This window comes from Glycine max, chromosome 9 (assembly GCF_000004515.6).
Source record: "Glycine max cultivar Williams 82 chromosome 9, Glycine_max_v4.0, whole genome shotgun sequence".
Lineage (NCBI taxonomy): Eukaryota > Viridiplantae > Streptophyta > Magnoliopsida > Fabales > Fabaceae > Glycine > Glycine max.
In genome coordinates this window covers 17,583,258-17,610,404 of record NC_038245.2, presented here as the reverse complement: position 1 = coordinate 17,610,404, position 27,147 = coordinate 17,583,258, and the positions used below count along the sequence as shown (strand labels likewise).

Sequence of the window (27,147 nt, the reverse complement as noted above, 5' to 3'; positions counted from 1 at the left end):
ACTAATATGTCTCTTGCCACTCTCTTTGGAAAACTTCAAGAACATGAAATGGAACTTATGAGACTCCATCAACATGAAGAGAATGATATAAAGAGAAAAGGAACAACACTCAGAGCCTCATCATCTTTTATTCAAGAAGAAAGTGACAAAGAGGACTTGACTGAAACAGAAGAAGATGATGATGATTTCAGACTCTTTGTGAAAAGGTTCAATAAATTTCTGAGAAACAAAAGAAATAAAAGGGAATCAAACATCAATACAAAGAAGAAAGAAGAAGACTCCTCCTTAGCCCCAACATGCTATGAAAGCAATCAACCTGGGCACATGAGATTCGATTATCTTGTCTTTGAAAGAAGAATTGAAAAATCCAACAAGAGGAATCTCAAAGAAAAGAAAGAAAAGAAAGCATAAATCACTTGGGAAGAAAATGACAAAAATTCTTCAAGTGATTCAGAAAAATAAAATCATAAATGTGGGTATCATGATGAAAGACTATGAAAACGGAGAAGAGCAAAGGCGATACATTGATAACAATTTCTCCAAACACATGGCATGCATCAAAGTTTATTCATATTTCTGCCCAAGATAAATGGATATGTGATTTATGGAGACAACAAACAAAGGTCACTTGATCAACAAGCCCAACAAGTAATATCAAATGATACCAACAGGTCACTTGTCTTTGATTGATTACTTTGATGATTTTTGTCTATGATTGTTAACTTTTGATTGCGTTTTGATGCTTGTTTACTACTTAAATATTTGATTGTCATTAATGTTTTTGATTGATAGTTATGTTGTTTGTCTTTGATAATTGTTTTTGATTATGTTTTGATGATTGCTTTTGTTTGATTGTGTTTAATTGTAAGTATTTGATTATATTTGATTGGTGTGTGTTAATTGTTTGATTAATATTTGTTTGAATGAATTAAATACATATTAGTGATGATGATTGATAGTGTTAGATGTATTTAGCATAGACATAGGTAATTTTTTGAGGAACTAGCCTAGTTTATGCTCTGGTAATCGATTACCATTTAGTGTAATCGATTACACAAGGACAGGCAGCCTGTAATCGATTACAACATCCTGTAATCGATTACCAGAAGGCTTACTACTCCTGTAATCGATTACCATACCTTGTAATCGATTACACTTCATCCTCCTCTATAAATACCCACGAAACCAGTCACGCTGTGTAGCCTTACCCTCGTTCTCGAGCCTCCTTCATCCCTAATATTCAAATTCTCATATCTTCCTCAATTCTTCACCAAAACACGTCCCGTAAAGCCCAATCCTCCTCTTTTTCACTCCTCTTTCGATTACACCGATTGAAATTCACTAAAACTTCATCAAATGGCAGAATCGTCAAAGAAGAGAAAGGGATCATCCTCCATCGCCGCTGCTGCTGGCCATCGCCGCCATGGACCATCTGAAGCACCAACAGCACCTATCCATTCTTCCTTGTCATCTCCAAGATCATCCACTCTGTTTTCTTCCGATGATCAACGTCTACGGTGCCTCTCTCAATTTTCTTCTAGGATCATTTTAGACCCTAAGTACCTAGACATAAATTTCTTCAATGATGAGACATTTGATTGTTATCAAGTGTTTCAAAATTCTGGCTTGGTTGATTTCATGTCTTTAAAATTGCCTTATTATCCTGAACTTGTCAAAGTCTTTTACTGCAATTTAAAAATTTAGGATGGCATTATTTCTTCTAAGGTGCATGGTATTCCCATGATCATTGATCAATCATTGTTCTTTTCTTTGACTAAATTACCCAGTCAAGGTGCACCTTTTGAGGGCACCCTTGTTGATGACTGGAAATTTGATTATTCTAGTCATGATGCTCGTCGTATGGTTTGCAATGACCAGGCTGAAATGACCAGTAGATTGCTGGCCGGATCATTACCCTTTGATAATCGCATCATGCACTACATTATTGTTAGAATTTTGCTTCCCCGGTCTTCAAATTTGGCTCAAGCCTCTGAGGAGGATTTGATTTTGATGTGGGCTTTCCTTACCGGTTGTCAGATCGACTGGGCTCACTTGGTTCGGTACCGAATGCATAAGGCATTACGGGCCAATGCACCTCTCCCTTACCCTCAATTGGTCACTCTATTTCTCCGTCATTTTCAAATTCCGCTTGATGATAAACCATTTGTTCAAGTCAAGCGTTCCTTTGCTATTGGTGCTGGTGCAGTGACTTATTTTGGATACCGTAAGGATCGGAATGGTCAATGGCTAAAGAAAGATGCACTTCCTCCTCAAGATGAGCGTACTCCTTCTCCTCCTCCTCAACGAGATGATTCAGCCCTCATGACTGAAGTTCTTTCCGAGTTATGGGGTCTTCGTACTTATGTTGGCGAACATTTTGATTCTCTGGATACTCGCTTTGCCGGCATGGATATCTGTCTCACATAGCTTGAAGAAGATGTGGGTTATATTCATCAGAGCTTCGACCTTCCACCACCACCTCCACCTTCTTAGAGTTTAGTTTCTAATTTTCTTTTAAGCCTTGTATTTTGGCTATGCTATTTAAGTTATCATTTTCTGCACTCTATTTATCTTTTAGTATTTGGACTTTAGTCTTTTATGTTTAGATTCTATGTGGTTTTGAATTATGACTGTTTGGATTATATTTTGGTTATGACTTATTTATGATTTTGGTTGGTTATGACTTATAATTGATCTTTGTCCACTTCATTATTTTATCTGTATTGATTCCCATGAACTTTGGCTTTTTGATGTTGCCAAAGGGGGAGAAAAATGGGGTGGTAGAAAGCTTAGAAAAAGCTTAGAAATCAAGTGATAATCAATTCCAAAACATAGGGGGAGTGAACGCAATATATTATGCATATACATTGCTTGCTTGTATCTTGATTTCAGGACTTAAATTGTCATCATAAAAAAGGGGGAGATTTTAGAAGCAAATGATTTTGATGTTTTGATGATGATCATGATGATTTGATGCAAATGCGCTTTTCAAGTTTAATTCAAGACAATGATTCAACAATACAAGACACAACATCAAGATGATCACTAGTATTTTAGGAAAGGAATTCCTAATTGAAATAGCAAAAGGTTTGCCAAGTAATTTAAGTTGAAAAGTGTTTTTCAAGAGATTTACTCTCTGGTAATCGATTACCACAATGGCCAAAAATGGTTTACAACAGCTATTAAAAATTTGAATTCAAATTTTAGACTATGTAATTGATTACACAATATTGGTAATCGATTACCAGTAGTTAATAAACATTTTAATTCAAATTTTAAAACCTGTAATCGATTACACAAATCCTGTAATCGATTACCAGAGGAGACTTTCAGAAAATAACTTCCAAGAGTCACATCTATTCAAATGGTTTATGAATGACCATCAAAGGTCTATTTATATGTGACTTGGAAACACGAATTGGAAGAGAGTTTTCATTGCCCAAAAAGTTTTATCCTCTCAAAAGATTAAGAGAGTTTTTCTGAATTGAAATATCTTATTCTCTCAAAGATTCCTTGGTCAAACACTTGCATATTCAATAAGGAATTGTGATTGATCTTCATTGTACAATCTATCTCTTTCAAGAGAGATTTCTTCTTCTATTCTTCTTACTCCTGAAAAGGGATTAAGAGACCGAGGGTCTCTTGTTGTAAAGGATTCCTGAACACAAGGGAAGGGTTGTCCTTGTGTGGTTCAAACTTTGTAAAAGGAGTTTTACAAAGAGAGTGAAAAATCTCAAGTGGGTTGCTTGAGGACTGGACGTAGGCACGGGAAGTGGCCGAACCAGTATAAATCAAGTTTGCATTTCTCTCTTCCCTTAAACTTCTTTTATTTATTGTTATTTATCTTTGGCTTGAAAGAAGTTTATTTTGAATTGTCTTTTAAGTAATTCATGTTAAGGGTGCATTGTTAATCCAAAAAGAGAGAGTGAAATTTTAATTGGGGAATAGTTCTTGTATCTTAATTCAACCCCCCCCCCCTTCTTAAGATAATTGAGGCCATTTGTCTAACACCATTATGTCATACCCTAATTTCATTTGGGGATGATTGTTTGTCAACATGTGGATTTTCGCCAACCGAGTTGAGCTACTTAACACCAATTGTCACGCAATCTGTAGGGTTTTGTGAAGTTTCAGAAGGAAATGAGCAAAAAACTCAAAATGGGGGCCAAATGGTCAATTTAGCGGCATTCTTCAGCCCCTGGGCCCACCTGGGCCCATTAGTAAACTTCAAGGTGAAGTAACCAGCTCGCCTGGGCGAGCTGAGCTCTCCTGGGCGAGCTGTGTTGCAACCTGCTCCCCTTGTTTTGCTATAAATAGGTGTGAGGGGCTGAGGGGAAGGTGTTCAGCATCATCTTCCATTTTTAATTTCTAGCGTCTCAATATATTATGGGACTCAATCGATAATTCGAGTAAAAAGGTATTACTATTTGTATTTCCTTCGAGCTTACATTTTCAATTGCGAGCATCTCGATATATTATGCAACTCAATCGGATATCCGAGTAAAACGTTATTGCCGTTTGAATTTGCTCGGATCTTTCATTTTTGATTTCGAGTGTCTCGATATATTACGGGGCTCAATCGAACATACGAGTAAAAATTTATTGTCGTTTGAATTTGTTTGGAGTTTCTGGTTTCAATTTCGAGCTCTCGATATATTATGGGACTCAATCGGACATCTGAGTAACAAATTATTGCCGTTTGAATTTGCTCGAATCTTCTGTTTTTAATTTCGTGCGTCTCCATATATTACGGGACTCAATCAAACATCTGAGTAAAATGTTATTGCCATTTTAATTTGCTCGGATCTTTCATTTTTTATTTCAAGTGTCTCGATATGTTACGGGACTCAATTAGACATTCGAGTAAAAAGGTACTACCGTTTGTATTTCCATGAAGCTTACATTTTCAATTGCGAGTGTCTCGATATATTACGGGACTCAATCGGGCATCCAAGTAAAAAGTTATTGTTGTTTGAATTTGCTCGGATCTTCCGTTCTTAATTTTGAGCGTCTTCATATATTACAAGACTCAATCAAACATCCGACTAAAAAGATAATGTTGTTTGAATTGGCTCGCACTTTCATTTTTAATTTCGAGCGTCCCGATATATTATGGGATTCAATCGAACATCCGACTAAAATGTTATCGTCGTTTGAATTTGATCGGATCTTTCATTTTTGATTTGGAGTGTCTCCATATATTACGGGACTCAATCGGATATCCGAGTAAAAAGTTATTGTCGTTTGAATTTGCTCGGATCTTTGATTTTTAATTTCGAGCGTCTCGATATATTACAGGACTCAATCGGACATCCAAGTAAAAAGTTATTGTCGTTTGAATTTGCTCGAATCCTCTGTTTTTAATTTCGAGCGTCTCCATATATTACGAGACTCATTCAAACATTCGGTGGAAAGGCTAATGTCGTTTGAATTTGCGCGGCACATTCATTTTTAATTTCGAGTATCTCGATATATTACGGGATTGAATCACACATCCGAGTAAAAAGTTATCGTCCTTTGAATTTGCTCGGATCTTTCCTTTTTGCTTTGGAGTGTCTCGATATATTATGGGACTCAATTAGACATCCGAGTAAAAAGGCATTGCCGGTTGAATTTGCAAGAGCTTCTTTTTTTAATTTCGAGCATATCGATATATTGCGAGACTCAATCAGACATTCGAGTAAAATATTTGTGCCGTTTGAATTTGCTTGGATCTTTTGTTTTTGATTTCGAGTGTCTTGATATATTACGGGACTCAATCGGACATCTGAGTAAAAATTATTGTCGTTTGAATTTTCTCGGATATTCCGTTTTTAATTTCGAGAGTCTAGATATGTTACGGGACACAATCGGATATCCGAGTAAAAATTATTGCCGTTTGAATTTTCTCGAATATTTTGTTTTTAATTTCGAGCGTCTCGATATATTACGGGACTCAATCGGACATCCGAGTAAAAAGTTATTGCCGTTTGCATTTTCTCAGAGTTTCCATTTTTAATATTGAGGCTCTCGACATATTATGGGACTCAATCGGACATCCGACTAAAAAGTTATCGTCGTTTGAATTTGATTGAATCTTTCGTCTTTTTTGGAGTGTCTTGATATATTACGAGACACAATCGGACATCCGAGTAAAAACTTATTGCTGTTTGAGTTTTCTCGGAGGTTTCGTTTTTAATTTCGAGGCTCTCGTTATATTTTGGGACTCAATTGAACATCCGAGTAAAAAGTTATTTTCGTCTGAATTTGTGCGGATCTTTAGTTTTTGATTTTGAGTGTCTCTATACATTACGGTACTCATTCAAACATCGGACTAAAAAGTTATTGCCATCTGAATTGCTCAGATCTTCCATTTTTAATTTCAAGCATCTCGATATATTACGGGACTCAATAGGACATTCGAGTAAAAAGTTATTGTCATCTGAATTTACTCGAATCTTCCATTTTTAATTTCAAGCGTATCGATATATTATGAGACTCAATCGAACATCGAAGTAAAAAGTTATTGCCGTTTGAATTTGTTGGAAGCTTCTATTTTATGTTTTGAGCATCTCAATATATAGCAGGACTTAATCAGATATTCGAGTAAAAATATATTGCCATCTGAATTTGCTTGGATCTTTGATTTTTATTTTCGAGCGTATCGATATATTACGGGACTCCATCAGACATCCAAGTAAAAATTTCTTGTCATTTAAATTTGCATAGAGTTTCCATTTTTAAAAATATCGAGCTTCTCCATATATTATGGGACTAAATAGAACATTCGAGTAAAAAGTTGTTGCCGATTGAATTTGCTCGGATATTCGATTTTTAATTTCGAGCGTATTGATATATTACGGTACTCCATCGGACATCCTTGTAAAAAGTTATTGTTGTTTGAGTTTGGTCGGGTCTTCTATTTTTAATTTCGAGCGTATCGATATATTACGGGATTCAATCGGACATCCTGATGGAAGCCTGCTTGTGGAGCTTTTATGGAGGCTGGATCTTTGAGCTTCAATGACGTCCTTTAATGGTGATTTTCCACCATGGAGATGCAGCGGAAGACAAAGGAGAAGAGGTAAAAGGCAGCACCATCCATTAGGGAATAAGCCATGGAAGAAGGAGCTTCACCACCAAGATGAGCCTTGGATAAGAAGCTTGGAGAGGATGCTTCAATGGAGGAGAAGAAAGAGGGAGAGAAAGAGAGAGGGGGGAGCACGAAATTGAAGGAAGAAAAAGGGAGAGAAGTTGAACTTTGAGTTGTGCCTCACAAGACTCTCATTCATCAAAGTTACAACAAGTGTTACACATGCTTCTATTTATAGACTAGGTAGCTTCCTTGAGAAACTTTCTTGAGAAAACTTCCTTGAGAAGCTTCTTTGAGAAAACTTCCTTGAGAAGCTAGAGCTTAGCTACACACATCCCTCTCATAACTAAGCTCACCTCCTTGAGAAGTTTCCTTAAGAATATTCCTAAAGAAGCTAGAGCTTAGAGACACATACCTCTCTAATAGCTAAGCTCACCTCCTTGAGATGAGAAGCTAGAGCTTAGCTACACACCCCCTATAATAGCTAAGCTCACCCCCATGACAAAATACATGAAAATAAAAAAAAAATCCCTACTACAAAGACTACTCAAAATGCCTCAAAATACAAGGCTAAAACCTTATACTACTAGAATGGCCAAAATACAAGGCCCAAACGAAGGAAAAACCTATTCTAATATTTACAAAGATAAGCGGGCTCATACTTGGTCCATGGGCTCAAAATCTACCCTAAGGCTCATGAGAACCCTAGGGCCTTCCCTTGGATCTCTGGCCCAATCTACTTGAAGTCTTCTATCCAATGCCTTTGTGAGGTAGGATTGCATCATTCCCTCCACCTTGGAAGGGATTTGACCTCAAATCTTGATGTTCTTCATACTCTGGGTTCCTTCTCTCAACACCTGTAAAAAGAACAAAAACATATGTATTAGTGGTGTTTGGTATGTTGAAGTAAGGTAAGGCCTAAAAACCCATTTCCTGGGCATCTTCCCATGAAGGAACATGGTTTGTCACCTACTCAATGAGTGGTGCTACAAGTATAGAAAAATATGGAACAAACCTTTTGTAAAAGTTTGTTATGTCATGGAAGCCCCAAATTTCTCTTATACTTGGTGGAGTGGGCCACTTAGGAATGACCTTTATTCTCTTTGGGTTCATGGGAACCCCTTGATCACTATTTGAAAAATTAAGAAAAGTAACGCAATAAAGCATACCTTTTTCTGTATTTTCATATTGATTATTCCTACCAAAAAGTATGACAAACCTAAGGTGTTTCATATGAGTACCTAAGTTTGTATTGAAACTAAAAATAAGAACAAACCTACCTAATGGGTCCCTATGTACACACACCATATAGATGTTAGGTGCACGAGTGATTTTACAAAGGAGGGTTGCACCACTCAAAACATTCATCATACCACCTATTATAGGGACTTGGTGCCTAATAATACCTATTTTGGGCACCAACAAAGCACAAGGATTTAAGCTCTTGCGAACCAAACCCTCATCCAACAACTTCTTTACTTGAGGAATAAACTCAAGCCCAAGAGGTGTGGCAATGCTAGCAAGTGTCTGATGCAATCCTACCCGCAAGGGCATTGGATAGAAAAACTCCAAGTAGATTGGGCCAGAGATGCAAGAGAAGGCCCTAGGGTTCTTATGAGCCTTAGGGTAGATTTCAGGCCCATGGGCTAAGTACGAGCCCACTTATCTTTGTAAATATTAGATTAAGGTTTCATTATTTTTGGGCCTTGTATTTAGGGCTCCATAATGTAGGTAGGGTACCCTAGAAATATAGGATTTTTTTCAGCCCTTGTATTTTAGGGCACCTAGACTAGTTTTTGTATTAGGGGTAGTTTTGTAATTTCACATGCACTAAGTGGATATTTGATGTGTGTGGTTGGAAATAAATTTAATTGAATTGGTAGAAGCCCAATCCAATTAAATTTAGAGGGGGAGGTGAGCATTTGCTTACTACACCCCATTGCCACATCATATAGTCATACTTTGTGCATGTCCTTCATGCTTTTCATGTCTCATGACACCTAAGCACACTTAGTGGAGAATCTTGGAATTGATCTTGGATTAGTGGGCTGAACCATAACTAAAATTCACTAATCATAATTAGTGAAATTTTGGCTCCAAAGTTTGGCTCCACAAATTCAATTTCAAATTCAAGTGAAATTTGAATTTCCCTCCAATTTTGTGTGACACTTAGGCTATAAATAGAGGTCATGTGTGTGCATTTTTTTTCAACTTTGATCATTTGAATATTAAACTTCAGATCTCAAAGCTCATTTAGAGCACAAAATTTCGTGCTCTTCTCTCCCTCTCCCTTCATTCATCTCCTTCTTCCTCCAAGCTCTTATCCATGGCCTCCTATGGTGGTGAGCTTCTTCTAGACTCATCTTCTCCTTGAAGTGGCATCTCCTCTCTCTCTTCCTTTCTCCATTCCGCTGCCATTCATCTTCCAAGAAGCAAAGGAATCCATTGATGAAGAAGATCCTAGGCCTACAAGCTCCAATGGAGCTTGCATCAGTGTCTTTTTACAAAAGAGAAAATGTGGAGGTTGTCTAAGAGGGAAAGTTTCTTTAATGTTTGTCTTTATTGTAAAATGAGTTTCCTTCTTAGCTAACCTCTTGGAGGAGACACTTACCTCCTTACAGTTCTCTTTAACCACTAATGGTTGTCCTTCTTCTTGGGTTAGATTTCTTCACTAGATTCTTCCCCTTTTGCTTTTTCACTTTCACTAGAGGAAGGTGAAGTAGTAGCCTTATATTGGCCACTATAAATGTCTTGGCCCCTCATAATCATGGTTTTTGTGGTGGGGTATTGAGAAGTAATGTGTCCTCTTCCAAGACATTTAAAGCACTTTACAAAGCTAGTTTTCTCTTGCATACTAGCCTTAGGGGCTTGCTTTTCTATTGTCTGCCCCTTATCATCTTTGGGCTTAGAAGGTGTCATCCCTAAGATGCCTTGACCTTGGTCTTTCTTTGGATAAGAGTGAGAGCCATAAGATTTTGATGTAGACTTCTTTTTAAGTTGTTGCTCTACCCTTATTTTGCAAACTAAGTTAGCCTCTACATTGTCCTTCCCATGGAAGTATGGGAGGTTAATGTTAGCCTTTTAAGGCTTTCTTTCCTTTTCTCTTCTATGGGAGTGAGGTCTAAGATGTGACCTATGTCTTCCTTCATAATAGTTACTAAGTTCTTCACTTAGGCTCTTGCAAGAGTTATGACTACTATAGGAGGCATGTTTTTCTCTTTTCATTTCTTTCATTATTTTTCTTCTTTCTTCCTCTCTTATTTTCTTTCTTTCATCTTGACTTATTTCTTCCACTCTTTTTAATTTTTTCCTTTTTCTTTTCCCTCTATTTTTTCTTTCCATGACTTGAGGGAACTCAACTCATCTAAGATTCTAGATAAAGGGTCTTTATGACTAGTACCCTCGCCATTAACACTAGATGAATGATGACTCATGTTGGTTCCTAAGTTGTGGTTCTTTCTTGTTGGAGGTTTGAAAACAAAAGGTAAAAGAAACTATGGTTGTAACTAGCCAAAATAAACACTAAAAGAGGTGCGAAAGATAAGGTAAAAAAACTAATTGGTAAAAGGAAAGCTATCTAGGCGGTTTGACAATGGAAGGTAAAGGAAATAAGCTATGAAATTAAGCAAGAAATGTAAACTAGGCGAATCCTAAGAGTATTTGGATGACCACATTCAAGGTTCCCAACAAAACACTCACTATCCTAAGGAAAAATTGCCTAAAATTATTACACACAAATGGAAGTTTGGTAACCTATTGGAGGCTCCCAACACACTTCCAATGAAAGGCCTTTTTGTTTCAAAACTTAAAAGCAATGAAGGTAAGTAAATTGCAAATTACAAAATTACAAAACGGTCCTCAATTTTGGTGGTTGTTCTCTCTTCGGTGATTCACTCAATTTGGAGTGCTTCTTAGTCCAATAGCTCTTAAGGTGGTTGGCCCCTTTCTTCTTGACTCAAATTCTTCAAGGGATGGTACCATTCCTCCTTCTAATTCCCTATATGGCAACCCACAAACAAGGAAACAAAGAGACAAGCAATAACCAAAGAACAAAAAAATGAAATGAAAGCTAAACCAATTGAGTTTTAACAAGAAAATTTTTCAAGGATTACTCAACAATTAAAGCAATGAAAAGGACATAGAAGCAAGCTAGGACTCAAAGAGAAACTTAGAATGGCTCTAGAGTAGAGTAAAAAAACTAAAAAAAAAGACTCAACAAACCTCTAGCTTTGGCACTTTTTTTCACAGTAGTTTTCAGTTGAAATTTTGGAACTAAGATTGGTATAACATAGGCACCAATTATAGAATAAATTTTGAGCCAAAACAACAAGCACACTTCCCTTTCAATGTTTTTTTTTCCTAGATACTGATTTTTCTGCCAACTTGTGTGATTTTTCTTATTTTTTCCTTTTATCCAAATCACTTGTTTCTTTTTTTCTAACTTTTTTTCCAGATGTCTAGAAAATTCAGTAAAAAGTTTCAGCTCAAAATTCGAAGTAACCAATTCTCAGTAATTTTTACAAGTTTGTATGTCCAAGTTGCCAGCACCAGCGATTTTTTTTTAAGCATGGTATATTGATTGCCTAGGGCTTACTTTCAACCTTCCTATGTATGTTGAACTCACTAGGATTGTTTACCACAGTTTTAGGAGTTCAATATTCACTTAGGATCAACATTTCAGCCAGCAATTCAATCACCAAAACTCAAATTCACAATAGACACAATCACAAGGAAACCTAAAAGTTCAAGAAAAGGTTCACAATCAAAGACTCTCAGAATTTTGCATGAACATGTTAAGGAATAATTAACATGAAAGATTTGACTCAAATCAAATAATAGGCTAAAAGAATTTCATACACTCATGACCAAATGAGTTAGACAAAGAAACAAGAAAATAAAATTCAGCACAACATAAGAAATCTTATGTGACAAGTATCATGACTAGGCATGACTTCTATGACAAAACTACGATAGGTGAACAAGTCACTCTAGATTTTTGAGGTTTTCTTCTACTTTAATATTTTTGTAAGAATTTTATGGTTCAGGTTTCAGCCACAAAAAATAACATGACAAAACTCAAAGGAACCTAAACTCAACACAATTCATGGTTCAAGAACAAGAACAAGAAATTTGAACCATAGACAATCAAATCTAGCTTTTATAGCAAGTTTAATCGGTGGAAACTCTAAAGAATCATGTTAACAACATTTAGCACAAGACATGTGAGGAGATACATGGAGAAAAATGAAGAAACAACAATGGAAGAGAAGGTAAAGCAAAAAATTAATGGAGGTTTAAGGAGCACCTACTTGAAGCTCTTGTGCTCTGATACCACTTGATGGAAGCTTGCTTGTGGAGCTTTTATGGAGGCTGGATCTTTGAGCTTCAATGAGGTCCTTTAATGGTGATTTTGCACCATGGAGATGCAGCGGAAGACAAAGGAGAAGAGGTAAGAGGCGGCACCATCCACTAGGGAATAAGCCATGGAAGAAGGAGTTTCACCACCAAGATGAGCCTTAGATAAGAAGCTTGGAGAAGATGCTTCAATGGAGGAAAAGAAAGAGGGAGAGAAAGAGAGAGGGGGGGAGCACGAAATTGAAGGAAGAAAAAGGGAGAGAAGTTGAACTTTGAGTTGTGTCTCACAAGACTCTCATTCATCAAAGTTACAACAAGTGTTACACATGCTTCTATTTATAGACTAGGTAGCTTCCTTGAGAAACTTTCTTGAGAAAACTTCCTTGAGAAGCTTCTTTGAGAAAAATTCCTTGAGAAGCTAGAGCTTAGCTACACACATCCCTCTCATAACTAAGCTCACCTCCTTGAGAAGTTCCTTAAGAATATTCCTAAAGAAGCTAGACCTTAGAGACACATACCTCTCTAATAGCTAAGCTCACCTCCTTGAGATGAGAAGCTAGAGCTTAGCTACACACCCCCTATAATAGCTAAGCTCACCCCCATGACAAAATACATGAAAATAAAAAAAAATCCCTACTACAAAGACAACTCAAAATGCCTCAAAATACAAGGCTAAAACCCTATACTACTAGAATGACCAAAATACAAGGCCCAAACGAAGGAAAAACCTATTCTAATATTTACAAAGATAAGCGGACTCAATCGGACATTCGAGTAAAAAGTTATTTCCATTTGAATTTGCTCGGATCTTTTGTTTTTAATTTTGAGGCTCTCGATATATTATGGGACTCAATCAGACATCTGACTAAAAAGTTATTGCCTTTTGAATTTGCACGGATCTTTCATTTTTGATTTTGAGCGTCTCAATGTAATATGGGAGTCAATCAGACATCCAAAAAAAAAGTTATTACCGTCTAAATTTGTACGGAGTTTTCGTTTTTAATTTCGAGCGTGTCGATATATTACAGGACTAAATTGAATATCCAAGTAAAAATGTATTGTCATTTGAATTTGCACGGGGCTTTCATTTTTAAATTTCGAGCGTATTGATATATTACGAGACTCAATCGGACATCTGAGAAAAAAGGTATTGCCATTTGAATTTGCACGGAGTTTCCATTTTAAATTTTGAGTGTATCATATGTTACGGGACTCAATCGGACATCTGAGTAAAAAGTTATTGCCGTTTGTATCTCCTCAGATATTCTATTTTTAATTTCAAGTGTCTCGATATATTACGGGAGTCAATCGAACATCCAAGTAAAAAGGTTATTGTCATTTGAATTTGCATGGAGTTTCCATTTTAAATTTTAGGCGTCACGATATATTACGGGATTAAATCCAACATCCGAGTAAAAAGTTGTTGCCGATTGAAATTGCTCGGATCGTTGATTTTTAATTTCGAGCGTATTTATATATTATGGGACTCAATCGGACATCCTTGTAAATAGTTATTGCCGTTTGACTTTGCTCTACTCTTCTTTTTTAATTTCAAGCGTCTCGACATATTACAGGATTCAATCGGACATCCAAGTAAAAATTTATTGCCATCTGAATATAATCGGGGCTTCTGTTTTTAATTTCAAGGTTCTCAATATATTATGATACTCAATCGGACATTCGAGTAAAAAATTATTGTTGTCTCAATATGTTCCGAGCTTTTGTTTTTAATTTATAGTCTCTTGATATATTATGGGACTCAATCGGACATCTGAGTAAAATGTTATTGCCATTTTAATTTGCTTGGATCTACCGTTTTTTATTTCGAGCATCTCAATATATTACGGGATTCAATCGAACATCTGAGTAAAAAGTTATTGTCGTTTGAATTTGTTGGGAGCTTCTATTTTCAGTTTTGAGCATCTTGATATATTAAGGGACTCAATCAGACATTTGAGTAAAAAGTTATTGCTGTTTGAATTTGCCCGGATCTTCCGTTGTTAATTTCGAGTGTCTCGACATATAACGGGATTCAATTTGATATCTGAGTAAAAAGTTATTGTTGTTTGAATTTGCTCGGATTTTTCATTTTTGATTTTGACCGTCTTGATATATTACGAGGCTCAATCGAGCAGCTTAGTAAAAAGTTGTTGTCGTTTGAATTTGTTTGGATCTTCTGTTTTTAATTCCGAGTGTCTTGATATATTACGGGACTCAATTGGACATCCTAGTTAAAGGTTATTGCCATTTGAATTTGCTCGGATCTTCCGTTTTTAATTTCGAGCATATCGATATATTACGGGACTCAATCAGACATCTGAGTAAAAGTTTATTGCCATTTGAATTTGTTGAGAGCTCCCGTTCTTGATTTCGAGCATCTGGATATATTATGGGACTCAATCGGACATCTGGGTCTCAATATATTATAGGACTCAATCGAAAATCCAAGTATTATGGGACCCAATTGGACATCCGAGTAAAAGGTTATTGCCATTTGAATTTGATGGGAGCTTTCGTTTTTGATTTCGAGCGTCTCGATATATTATGGGACTCAATTGGACATCCTAGTAAAAAGTTATTGCCGTTTGAAGTTGCTCGAAAATTTTGTTTTTAATTTCGAGCATTTTGATATATTGTGGGACTCAATTGAGCATAAGAGTAAAAAGTAATTGTTGTTTGAATTTGTTGGGAGCTTCCGTTTTCAGTTTCAAGCATCTCGATATTTTAAGGGATTCAATCAGACATCCGAGTAAAAAGTTATTGCTGTTTGAATTTGCTTGGTATTTCCATTTTTAATTTTGAACGTCTCGATATATTGCGGGACTCAATCGGACATTCAAGTAAAAGTTTATTGCCGTTTGAATTTGCTTGGATCTTCCATTTTTAATTCGAGCGTATTGATATATTAAGGGACTCAATCGGACATCCGAGTAAAAGGTTATTGCCGTTTGAATTTCTTGGGAGCTTCCGTTTTCAGTTTCGAGCATCTCGATATATTACGAGACTCAGTCGGACATCCGAGTAAAAAGTTATTGTCGTTTGAATATGCTCGGAACTTTTGTTTTTGATTACGAGCATCTCGATATATTACTGGACTCAATCGAAAATTCTAGTGAAAATTTATTGCCATCTCAATATGTTTCGAACTTCTGTTTTTAATTTCGAGACTCTCGATATATTATGGGACTCAATCGGACATCGATGTAAAAAGTTATTGTCGGTTGAATTTGCTCGAATCTTTCGTTTTTGATTTTGAGCGTCTCGATATATTACGAGACTGAATCGAACATCCGAGATAAAAGTTATTATCGTTTGAATTTGCTCAGATCTTTTGTTTTTAATTTCAAGCGTATCGATATATTACAAGACTCAATCTTATATCTGAGTAAAAAGTTATTGTTGTTTGAATTTGTTGGGAGCTTTCGTTATCAGTTTCGAGCGTCCCGATATATTAAGGGACTCAATCGGACATCTGGATATAAAGTTATTGTCGTTTGAATTTGCTTGGATCTTCCGTTTTTAATTTCAAGGCTCTCGACATATTATGAGACTCAATCGGACATTCGAGTAAAAAGTTATTACTGTTTGAATTTGCTCGGATCTTCCATTTTCAATTTCTAGTGTATCTATATATTACGGGACTCAATCAGACATCCGAGTAAAAGGTTGTTGCCATTTGAATTTGTTGGGAGCTTCCGTTTTCAGTTTTGAGCATCTCGATATAATTTGAGACTCAATCGAACATCTGAGTAAAAAGTTATTACCCTTTGAATTTGATCAAATATTTCGTTTTTAATTTTGAGCGTCTCGATATATTATGGTACTCAATCGGATATCCTTGTAAAAAGTTATTGCCGATTGAATTTGCTCGGATATTTGATTTTTAATTTTGAGCATGTCGATATATTATAGGAGTCAATCGAACATCCAAGTAAAAAGTTATTGTCGTTTGAATTTGCACGGAGTTTCCATTTTTAATTTCAAACATCTCGATATATTACAACACTCAATCCTACATCCGAGTAAAAATTTATTGCTGTTTGAATTTGCTCGAATCTTCCGTTTTTAATTTCGAGCGTCTCGATATATTACGGTATTCAATTGGAAATTCGAGTAAAAAGTTATTGCTGTTTGAATTTGCTCGGATCTTTCGTTTTTGATTTTGATTGTTTCAATATATTAAAGGACTCAATCGAACATCCAAGTAAAAAGTTATTCCCGTTTGAATTTTCTCGGATCTTTCATTTTTAATTTCGAGCGTTTCGATATATTATGAGACTCAATTGAACTTCTCAGTAAAAAAGTTATTGTCGTTTGAATTTGCTCGGATCTTCCATTTTGAATTTCACGCGTCTCGATATATTACGGGACTCAATCGAATATCCGAGAAAAAAAGTATTGCCGTTTGAATTTCGACGGAGCTTCCATTTTAAATTTCGAGCGTTTCGATATATTACGAGACTCAATCGGAAATCTGACTAAAAAGTTATTGCCATTTGTATATCCATGGATATTATGTTTTTAATTTCAAGCGTCTCAATATATTACGGGAGTCAATCGGACATCCAAGTAAAAAGTTATTTCCGTTTGAATTTGCATGGAGTTTCCATTTTTAATTTTGAGCGTCTTGATATATTACGGAACTCAATCCAACATTCGAGTAAAAATTTGTTGCCGGTTAAATTTGCTCGGATCTTTGATTTTTAATTATGAGTGTATCGATATATTACGGGACTCAATCGGAAATCTTTGTAAAAAGTTATTGTTGTTTGAGTTTGCCCGGATATTCCATTTTTAATTTTGAGTGTTTCGACATATTATGGGATTAATTCGGAATCAGAGTAAAAAGTTATTGTTATTTGTATTTGCTCGGATCTTGCACTTTCAATTTTGAACGTCTCGATATATTACCGGACTTAATTAGACATCCGAGTAAAAAGTTATTGCCGTTTGACTTTGCTTGGATATTCCGTTTTCAATGTCATGCGTCTCGATACATTACGGGACTCAATCGGACATCTGAGAAAAAAGTATTGCCGTTTAAATTTGCTCGGATCTTCAATTTCTAATTTTGAGCGTATCGATATATTACGGGAGTCAATCAGACATCCAAGTAAAAAGTTATTGTCGTTTGGATTTGTTCGGAGTTTCCATTTTTAATTTCAAGCTTCTCGTTACTTTTTTTTTTTTTTGGGATTTTGAATTTTGATAACAGGCAGCTTGTATTCCATTGGCATTGAGTGGTCGTGATATATGTGGTAGTGCCATTACCGGGTCAAGGAAGGTAATCTCTTTGTTACTTTCTTTGGGTGTTTGTTTGTTAATTTGTACGTAATGCCTTGCTTCTGTGGTTTGGTGCCTGAGTTTCTGTATGATGGTGTTTCTTTTAATCCCCTTTGTTCATATCCTGCTATTGTGTTTCCATGCAGACGGCTGCATTTGCACTACCTACTTTAGAGAGGTTGTTGTTCCGTCCAAAGCGCATGCGTGCAATAAGGGTCCTCATTCTTACTCCCACCAGAGAGAGTTGGCAGTCCAGTAAGTATTTTTATAATTGTTCTCATTTTTTCATCTGGATCATATTTATTATGTAAAAATATTGAAAATATTTAGTTGTGCTAGGAGGGCAAGTGGCCCATAGATACTGAAGTGCACTAAGAATGTTGTCTTCTTTTATTCAGCTGAGTATGTTGTGTGTGGTGTGCCTACTAGCATATATGGCTTTGCATCATGGCAATGATTGCATGCATGTTCTTCATTCCCACCTTTGCAAAAGCTTGAACTAATGTGCTTCATTGAGTATACATGGCTCAATGGTTGTGCATTGGATGCATCTAATTTTTGCATTACTCAATACCTTAATTATTTATTTAAAATTATTGAAATAATTTTTTGTTGTAAATATAAGTACAAACTTGTCGATGCTCTAATTCAAATTATGCTTCATTTAAATCAATGCTATATGTATGTATATATAATTGTATTCATGTGAATACAAATTTTATCATACTTCCAGTGAAAGGTTGTAGATGTAAAATTTTCAAAGCACTCTTTCCATGATTCATGTAAATCGCTTTTAAAATACTTATTTCTAATTATTTTTGACAGAGTTCACAGTATGATAGAGAAGCTTGCTCAGTTTACTGATATAAGGTGTTGCCTGGTTGTTGGGGGTCTATCAACAAAGGTTTGATCACTGTTTCAATTTCATGATGACTTGTAATTATAAGATATGCTGATGGTTCAGAATAGAGTTATTTGCTTCTTGTGATGCTTTCAGTATGCAGTCAGCTGTTTGGGTTTTGTTTGTCCATTGGAAATATCCTCTTCCACCTTCCGTCTTTTATACATTTCCATCTACAATTCCAATAAATTTTGGGTCCCGTTACAATACATTTCCTGTCTGTTTGACACAATAATCAATCCTTCAGTTTCAAGAGATGCTTTTTCTTTCCTACTAGTATTAACTTAAATTTGACATATTTGAGCACTGTATGTTATCTGATCTCTTTTTGTAGATGATATGTATTGCTGTAACTGTTGCGAGTCTCACATCGAGTAGTTAACGAGCATGATAAGTGCTTATATAACTGGGTAGGCCACTTCTTTATGAACTGGTTTTTAAGGGGACCTTTCAAATGTCTGGTCAAACTTTAACTTGGAATCAAAGCCAGTTCTGTTCGGTGGTGTGGATCGAGGGGACGTGTTGCTGGGTAGGCCACCCCCTTATGCCTTATTAGATAGTGAGCCTTTTGAAGAAATATTTCAAAGTTCAAACTAATCAGAAGGGAAAATACGAAGGATTGTATTTGATAAACAAAAGTTCATTGGTGATTTCATAATATGTGGTTTCTCATTTTGACCAGATGTTATCTTACTGATAATATATATCACATGATTAGGTGGTTTTTTAATGGATGAGAGCATGCAATGTGGCTTTTACAGCTATAAAAAGTTCCACTATTATCTAGTTGATAGGTAACGCAGGTAATGCAGATTGCCTCCTTTAATATTTATTCTTTAAAAATGGTGTTTTCTCATCCTAGGTGCAAGAGGCTGCTTTGAGAACAATGCCAGACATTGTTGTGGCTACTCCAGGACGCATGAATATGATAGACCATTTACGCAATGCTATGTCTGTGGATTTGGATGATCTTGCTGTTCTAATCCATGATGAGGCAGATCGTCTATTGGAGCTTGGATTTAGTGCTGAAATTCAAGAACTTGTAAGTTTTAGTGCAAGAATCGTTACAGTTAAATATGCAGTTTTTATAATTTATCCTGATTTTAGTATTTGATGAAAAAAATCTTAAACCGATTTTTATTGTTTGACAGGTTCGCTTGTGTCCCAAAAAAAAGGAAGAATATGTTGTTTTCATCAACAATGACTGAGGAGGTTGATGAACTTATTAAACTTTCCCTGCCAAAGCCCTTGCGTCTTTCTGCTGACCCATCTACAAAACGGCCAGCAACCTTGACCGAGGAGTAATTTCTTTACTATTTCACTTTCCCTTTATATTTTCTAATTTCCATTGATATTAGCTGTATGCCATATGATAGTGATAAAATCACAAGTTGTTCTGAAAGAAAATTAAATAAGTAATGCTTTTTCAATGTTCTCCCTTATATGCAAAGCTTTTGAGGGAATGAACATAGAAACCAGAGCGGCTTTTTGAATTCTAAAAACAGATGAACAGATGAAGTGTGTGTTTCATGTTTGTTTAGAGTATTTTACACATAAAAGATAATTATGCAAAACTATTATGTTAAATATTTTGAAGTTTGCTGGGTTTTAGCATCTAGTAAAATCCTTTGAAGTGTGTGTTTCATGTTTGTTTAGAGTATTTTACACATAAAAGATAATTATGCAAAACTATTATGTTAAATATTTTGAAGTTTGCTGGGTTTTAGCATCTAGTAAAATCCTTTGAGCTTTGTTAACTACTGTTTTTCTTTTCAGGGTTGTTAGAATACGAAGAATGAGTGAAGTAAATCAGGAAGCTGTTCTTCTTTCAATGTGCTCCAAAACTTTTACTTCCAAAGTCATCATCTTCAGGTTTTCATTTCATCATCTACAAGTCTTTTTATTTCAGATTTTAAGTCTGCTCCTTCATTTGCACTGCTTTATGATTATTATTTCCCTTCTGCCACTATTCTGCTACCTCTAACCAAACTGTAAAATCTATCATTTTGATGTGCAGTGGAACAAAGCAACCTGCAAATAGATTGAAAATTATATTTGGATTAGCTGGCTTAAAAGCTTCTGAGCTTCATGGAAATCTTACTCAGGCCCAGCAGCGCCTTGAAGTATGTTGCTACTTGCTAATATTGATGTGTTTATTTGTGTATTTTAGCTCTTGGGTTGCCTTTGTAGTTGTGTTACTATCAACATTTTTGGGATACTAAAATGATGGTGTTCATTTGGATCATTTGTTATTTATTTTCCTGTTGAAAGGATTTTCCGCATTAATTATGGTTGTCACAAGATTTTCTGACTTCTGATTGTCTATTTAGGCTTTGGAACAGTTCAGGAAGCAGCAAGTGGATTTTTTGGTTGCAACAAATGTGACTGCCCGTGTAAGAGTCAATCCTTGATGTTTATTTCTTTACTCATTTTAAATTTGAATGGTATTATTATCTCAAACACTCCCTTTTTGATCCAACTGTTTGGCGAACATACAATTATTAAATCTTTCCCTATTTGCATTTTGGATTTTGGATATAGATCTGACACTGTTGCATATGACTTTATTTATAGGGCCTTGACATTATTGGTGTTCAAATAGTTATCAACCTTGCATGTCCACGTGATCTTACCAGGTATAATCTATGATCCATATTGGTAGTAACTCTGCTTGAAATGTTGTGTGTTATTGTCTTCCTGCAATTTTTGTCACTTTCCTTCGTTGCAAAATAAATGATAAATGTTGATCTCACCTTAAAGATGATCTCTTTCTCAGTATGGGATTCCTGATAATTTATTTATTTATTTTTATGTATTAAGCTATGTTCATCGAGTGGGTCGTACTGCAAGAGCCGGAAGAGAAGGATATGCTGTCACTTTTGTGACTGACAATGACCGATCACTTTTAAAAGCCATTGTGAGTATCATTTGAAGAGTTGCTGCATTTGTTTTTCAGCTTTATTTCATATTTCCTTGCACTGTTTTCGTTATAAGATAAAAAAGTTGTGCATGCTGATCTGGATGTTGGGTCCCGTTTACATAGATTCTGTCACCAAATATAAATTTTTCCCAATTAGTTATTCAAGTTTGACATTTCATGAGAGTTTATACATCAAACATTCATATAGCATCCTCTACAGAGAAATATCCCATTTATTATTATCTACTAATTTTAGTTTTCGTTTGGTCTGATTGCACTGACCTTTCCTATTAATCACCTTTTAAAAAGATACCGGAAGAAATATAGATACCTTTATTGTTTTTACATGTAGCTGTATGTTTAATTCTACGTACTAGTAATTTGGATTTTCCTAGTTGAAAATCTTATTGATTCTCTGTTCAGGTAGAGAACATACAAACTGAAAAAAGAAAAAGAAAGTTGATGTTTTAAACGAGTCATTATATAATCTCTTCTTATACACGTCGATTTTCAATTAATCAGGCAAAGAGGGCTGGTTCAAAGCTGAAAAGCCGCATTGTTGCTGAGCAATCTATACATAAGTGGTCTCATATAATTGAGCAAATGGAAGACCAAATTTCTGAAGTACTTCATGAAGAGAGGTTTTGATTTTATATAGTTGCTAAGGCTTCATTTTTTTTTCATTTTTCAGTTTTTTTTTTGTATTTATTTATATTTTCAATTTATTTCAGAGAAGAAAGAGTTCTAAGAAAAGCTGAAATGGAGGCCACAAAAGGTATTGTTGAGTTATTTTGTTTTACTTGACTTTTGTGACACTTTCTACCTCTCACATATATACTAATAAAGGAATAAAAATTTAAATATAAATTAAAAGTATTTTTAAAACATTTTTAAATACAAGCCTTTCAAAGGAATAAAAGGCTCACATTTCCTTTCTTTTACATCATATTCAAACTTGTCCAAATAAATAATAAAGTCATCTCGGCTCAAACAAGGTCGTCTAAGCTTCATACAATTAATATAGAATTTATATCCTAATGTCACATCCTATCAGAGCGTTGTGTTCTCGTGTCCTTTAGCATGAGATTCTTTATAGTTATCCACCAATTCATCTGCTCCCCGAATACAAAGTTCAAGATCATCACAGGATCCAAACACAAACAATACACACGAGTGAGTTATCACATTCCTAACTAATAGATAGAAACAAGAAAACATATGCATGTAGGTATAAATATCATATAAACAAAATACAACTTACTTAATAGTCATCGACCTATTCATCTGCTCCCCGAATACAAAGTTCAAGATCATCACAGGATCCAAACACAAATAATACACACGAGTGAGTTATCACATTCCTAACTAATGGAGAGAAACAAGATAACATGTAGGTATAAATATCATATAAACAAAATACAACTTACTTAAACATCACTCACGTTATTTCACCACTTTGTCGCACAACATTACATCGCAACACCACACATTTCATTCATTTTTATAACATTCACGTACTCAAGGATCAAAACACAATATCATTAAGTCAATCAATATCGATCAATACACAAGCGTTATGCAACATATACACTAAGACTCAATCATATATGCAATGTGGTATCATGTCAGTGAAAAACCACGTTGGGTGCCTAGGAGTACATAACAAGACAAACCACACACTAGTAAGTCAAGTCACTCTCACTAGGTAAAATCATAGGGAGACTAGTCAGGGTCACAATATTTTGTGAGAATGCTCCAACCGTATGGGATCAATATAGGCTTAAAGGAGCACTCAAACCGAGTGACCCCCAAGACCTACACTCTGAAGAGTCCATCAGGACCTCTCCCTCCTGATTCATGTCCAACCCAGAAAATATTTTAGCACACAGACTCTATGAACTGTACAAAACACACGATTACTCAATAGTTCTCAAAATAGTTTTAACTCGTCGTCCTTTAAGGGTCTTAGCATTAACTCGTCGCCCTTAAAGGGTCTTAGCATTAACTTGTCGCCCTTAAAGGGACTTATAGTCGTGTGATTGTACAATCCATAGTTTACAACTCAATGCATACAATATCTCAATGCACACAACATCTCAATCACGTGCATACTCAGTTTATCACATACACTCAATCTCAATCACAATGGTAAATCTCAAAATAGCATGTTATCACACCTCATGAATCATATATTCTTTACCTATGAACTATGCAATACACACAACTACTCAATTATTTTCAAAATCATTTTAACTCATTGGGTTCTCACAGTGGATCCCATCACAATACTCATCGCCCTTAAAGGGTCTTACAATTGTGTGATTGCACAGTTCATAGCTCACAACTTAATACACACATCTCATCCCAATACACATGTATTTCATCATACTCACAATTTATCACATACTCAAGTTATCACATACTCACAATTTGAATCATCATTTCATAATCTCAACATATCAATTTATACAAAAGATATTATCACAACATGGGGTCTAAAACCCCTGAAATAGTTTCTCACAATTATATCAAAATCAATTAATCAAAATCATGGATCAAAATACAAAAACATCAAAAGTACTCAATTTTATCAATCAATTCTCATCAGAACATCAATTGGTACGTAGAACACAACAATATTGTATTTATAATCATAAAGGGAAAATTATAATTCAATAAACATCCCAAAATAAACCCAAATTTAGTTCATTCTAACCCTCAATTACGATAAATTCATCCCTTACCTCTAAGCAAGCTCACGTGTCTTCCGACAGCGATAACAGCATCTCTAACAATTTCCTGAGATTCCTCAATTTTTTCCTTTAATTACTCTGATAGGGTTTTCAAACGTTAGAGAGAAAGAGAAAGGATTGAAGCTTTCATTTGTACTGTCTTCGTTCGATTCTGTTATCTCCCTTCGACAGTTTTGGGTTTCTGCGAGAAAAGAAAAAGCTACGATGCAAAGTGTTTTTCTCTCAGCGCCGACATTATTTCGAAATTTTCAACGGTGAGAATGCTTGGAATTGGGTTGCAAACCTAGTGATTAAATTTCACAACGATCCAATGGTGAATGAGTCCGAGATCATCGTTTTTCTGAGATAGATTTGGTGATCTGCAAGAAAAAGAAAGGATTTTGGCGGGGAGAAGGGGAAAGAGGAGGCATCGTCAATGTGAAATATTTTCTCTAAAATTATTATTTTAATTAATAAAGTTATTTTTTCTTATTTATTTAATTATAAAAACTTTATCATTTTATAAAATTCTATTTATTTATAAATAATAATCCTTTTTAATTTAATCTACGAAAAATAGAATGTTACAAAACTTTAATCTTGGTATGCCTTGAATTACACAAATGTAAGGTATGCCTTGAATTACACAAATGTAATTATGTCCAGTTTTTGTGTGTTCTCATCTTGTCTTGCAAAATAGCATTTCCAAAGTAGCATCACTTAGAAAATTTTATTGTATGGTATTGATTGCTTTCATTTTCTAATCCTTAACATTTTCCCTCAATACAATTATGCACTTATTGGCAGGCCGAAAACATGATTGCACATAGGGAAGAGATCTTTTCCCGCCCCAAAAGAACCTGGTTTGTCACAGAGAAGGAGAAAAAGCTTGCTGCAAAAGCATCCAAGGTACAATATTATTTCATCTTGTTAAAATGATTTCTCAAATTACTGGCATTTATTTTCCTATTTTAGAATGGAACATTATACTTGAGAAATCTAAGAATATTTTGACTCGGGAATAGGGATAAATTGTGTCTTGACAGTCCGCACAAGGTCTCTCTATATTACTGTATTGCATTTCCAAATTAGCTTATTTTGAGGCAACAATCTCTCATTTTCTGCTTTTTAAGAAAGTATCTGGAAAATAATGATTATTTCTTTGAATAAAAGCTAAACCAAACATGCAACTAATGCTAGTACTTAAATAATAATTACAATGATTCAATCATAATTACACAACTTAATTAGTTCCCAAGATTGCTCCTAATTGGTTATGATCGATGGTTTTAAAACGGGATTGGTGATTGACCACTGACCAGGGAAGACATTGATTCAAGGTTCAATGGTCTATTATGGTTAAAGTGTGGTTGAACTGGTAGTAGTTAAATATATATATATTTTTTAGTATTATATAATATTTTAAGTAATAAAATAATATAAAATTATTTTATAAATTAGGTGAAATGTTTACCTGTGTTGATAAGAAATGAAATGATTGTAAACAGGCATCCATGGATAAGAGTTGCGAGTTCTGGGAAAGAGGTTATTAGTGCTGAACAAGCTGAAGACCTCAGAATGAAGGAGAAGAGGAAGCGAGAGCGAGAGGTAAAAAGTTTTCACCAATTTTGTTATGCATACGATTTTTTTTGTTATACATATAAAATTCAAATAGGCTTGCATGTATGTGTTGCTATGTATTTACTTGATGAATGTCTTTGGTGTAGAAACATTTGCCTAGAAAGAAGCGTAGAAAGTTGGAAGCAGCTAGAGAGATGGAGGAGGAGGAGGATGACAAACAAGTAGAGGTATGTACTCCTTAGTCCTTTCCTTTCCTATTAACATTCTCTGTGCAGTGAAGGTTGAAATATACTCTTTGTTCCTTACTTTGTTACACTGAAAATGAAATGCATATAATTGCAGACTAAGGGGGGAAATAAAAAAGAAAAGGGTGGAATGTCACTTGTTGATCTTGCTTACCGACGGGCAAAAGCAGTGAAGGCTGTCAAGAAGGCCTTAGATTCTGGCAAGATTGTGGAGAAGAATAAAATGAAATCTAATAATAATTCCCGAAAAACTCCTTCAAGGACAGAAGAGATGCGGGAGTTATTCCAGACTGACATGAAGGATAAAAAGTCAAAAAGAAGAGGTGTGGGAGGAGGAAAGAAGTCAAAGAGTTCATTGAAAAGCAAGTCAAGGTATCAATTAAAAATCTTGTCTCTTTTCAGAAACTAGTTAGTTGCATGTTTCTGAGCTTTTAAGCATCCAACATATTATTGATTCCATCTTGATTGAGTCCAAAAATTCTTTGCTTCTAAAGTTGGAATAATCATTGATCTGGAGTGGTGAGGCTTTTGAGAAGCCCTACTAAACAATAATGATATAGGCAATCGATTTTTTTGCACTCATTTTCATTTCCTTTGGTTTATTGAATTTGATATTTTTGTGGTGAATTCGATATTTGGATCCAATAAATTGCTATTTATTTGTTTTTTTGCTGTACAACACGGTGAAAATTCAGTGTGCTCTCAACATTTACTTTATGCATCTCAACAATTACTTAACACTTGTTTGCGCAACGCTAATAAATAAAGTCTTAATTCAAATTCGCTTTTCAGGTACAAGCGCAAGTAGCATTTGAGGCTAACAATCCCTGTCATAAATATGTGCATGGAAGGACCATAAATCTGCAATGCGTGTCCTTATACCATATCAACTCCACTATAAAGGTGAGTTTGGGCTGCTGCTTGTGGGTGTTTTTGGGTGGCCATGGTAATATAGGGTATGGTAGTAGTAACTACTGTAAATACTCTGTTTTTTTGGTTAATTGTATGACATGAGCTTTGGTTCTTGTCCTAAAAATGGACAGCATAAATTATAGCTG

The 27,147-nt window shown here is 35.2% G+C and overlaps 1 protein-coding gene across 1 annotated transcript; it reads left to right on the top strand.

The window, feature by feature from the left end:
- Positions 1–481: 481 nt before the first annotated feature.
- Positions 482–27,147, top strand: LOC100782727 (DEAD-box ATP-dependent RNA helicase 28-like). Its single transcript, XM_026123908.2, is given in 20 exon segments — positions 482–550; positions 17,643–17,711; positions 17,857–17,965; positions 18,538–18,614; positions 19,474–19,653; positions 19,763–19,774; positions 19,776–19,912; positions 20,388–20,483; positions 20,629–20,734; positions 20,942–21,004; positions 21,186–21,247; positions 21,432–21,528; positions 22,054–22,172; positions 22,263–22,311; positions 25,071–25,172; positions 25,772–25,789; positions 25,791–25,871; positions 25,991–26,071; positions 26,187–26,461; positions 26,882–27,147. Coding segments are annotated over 20 exon segments (1,818 nt in total). The 3' UTR covers positions 26,898–27,147.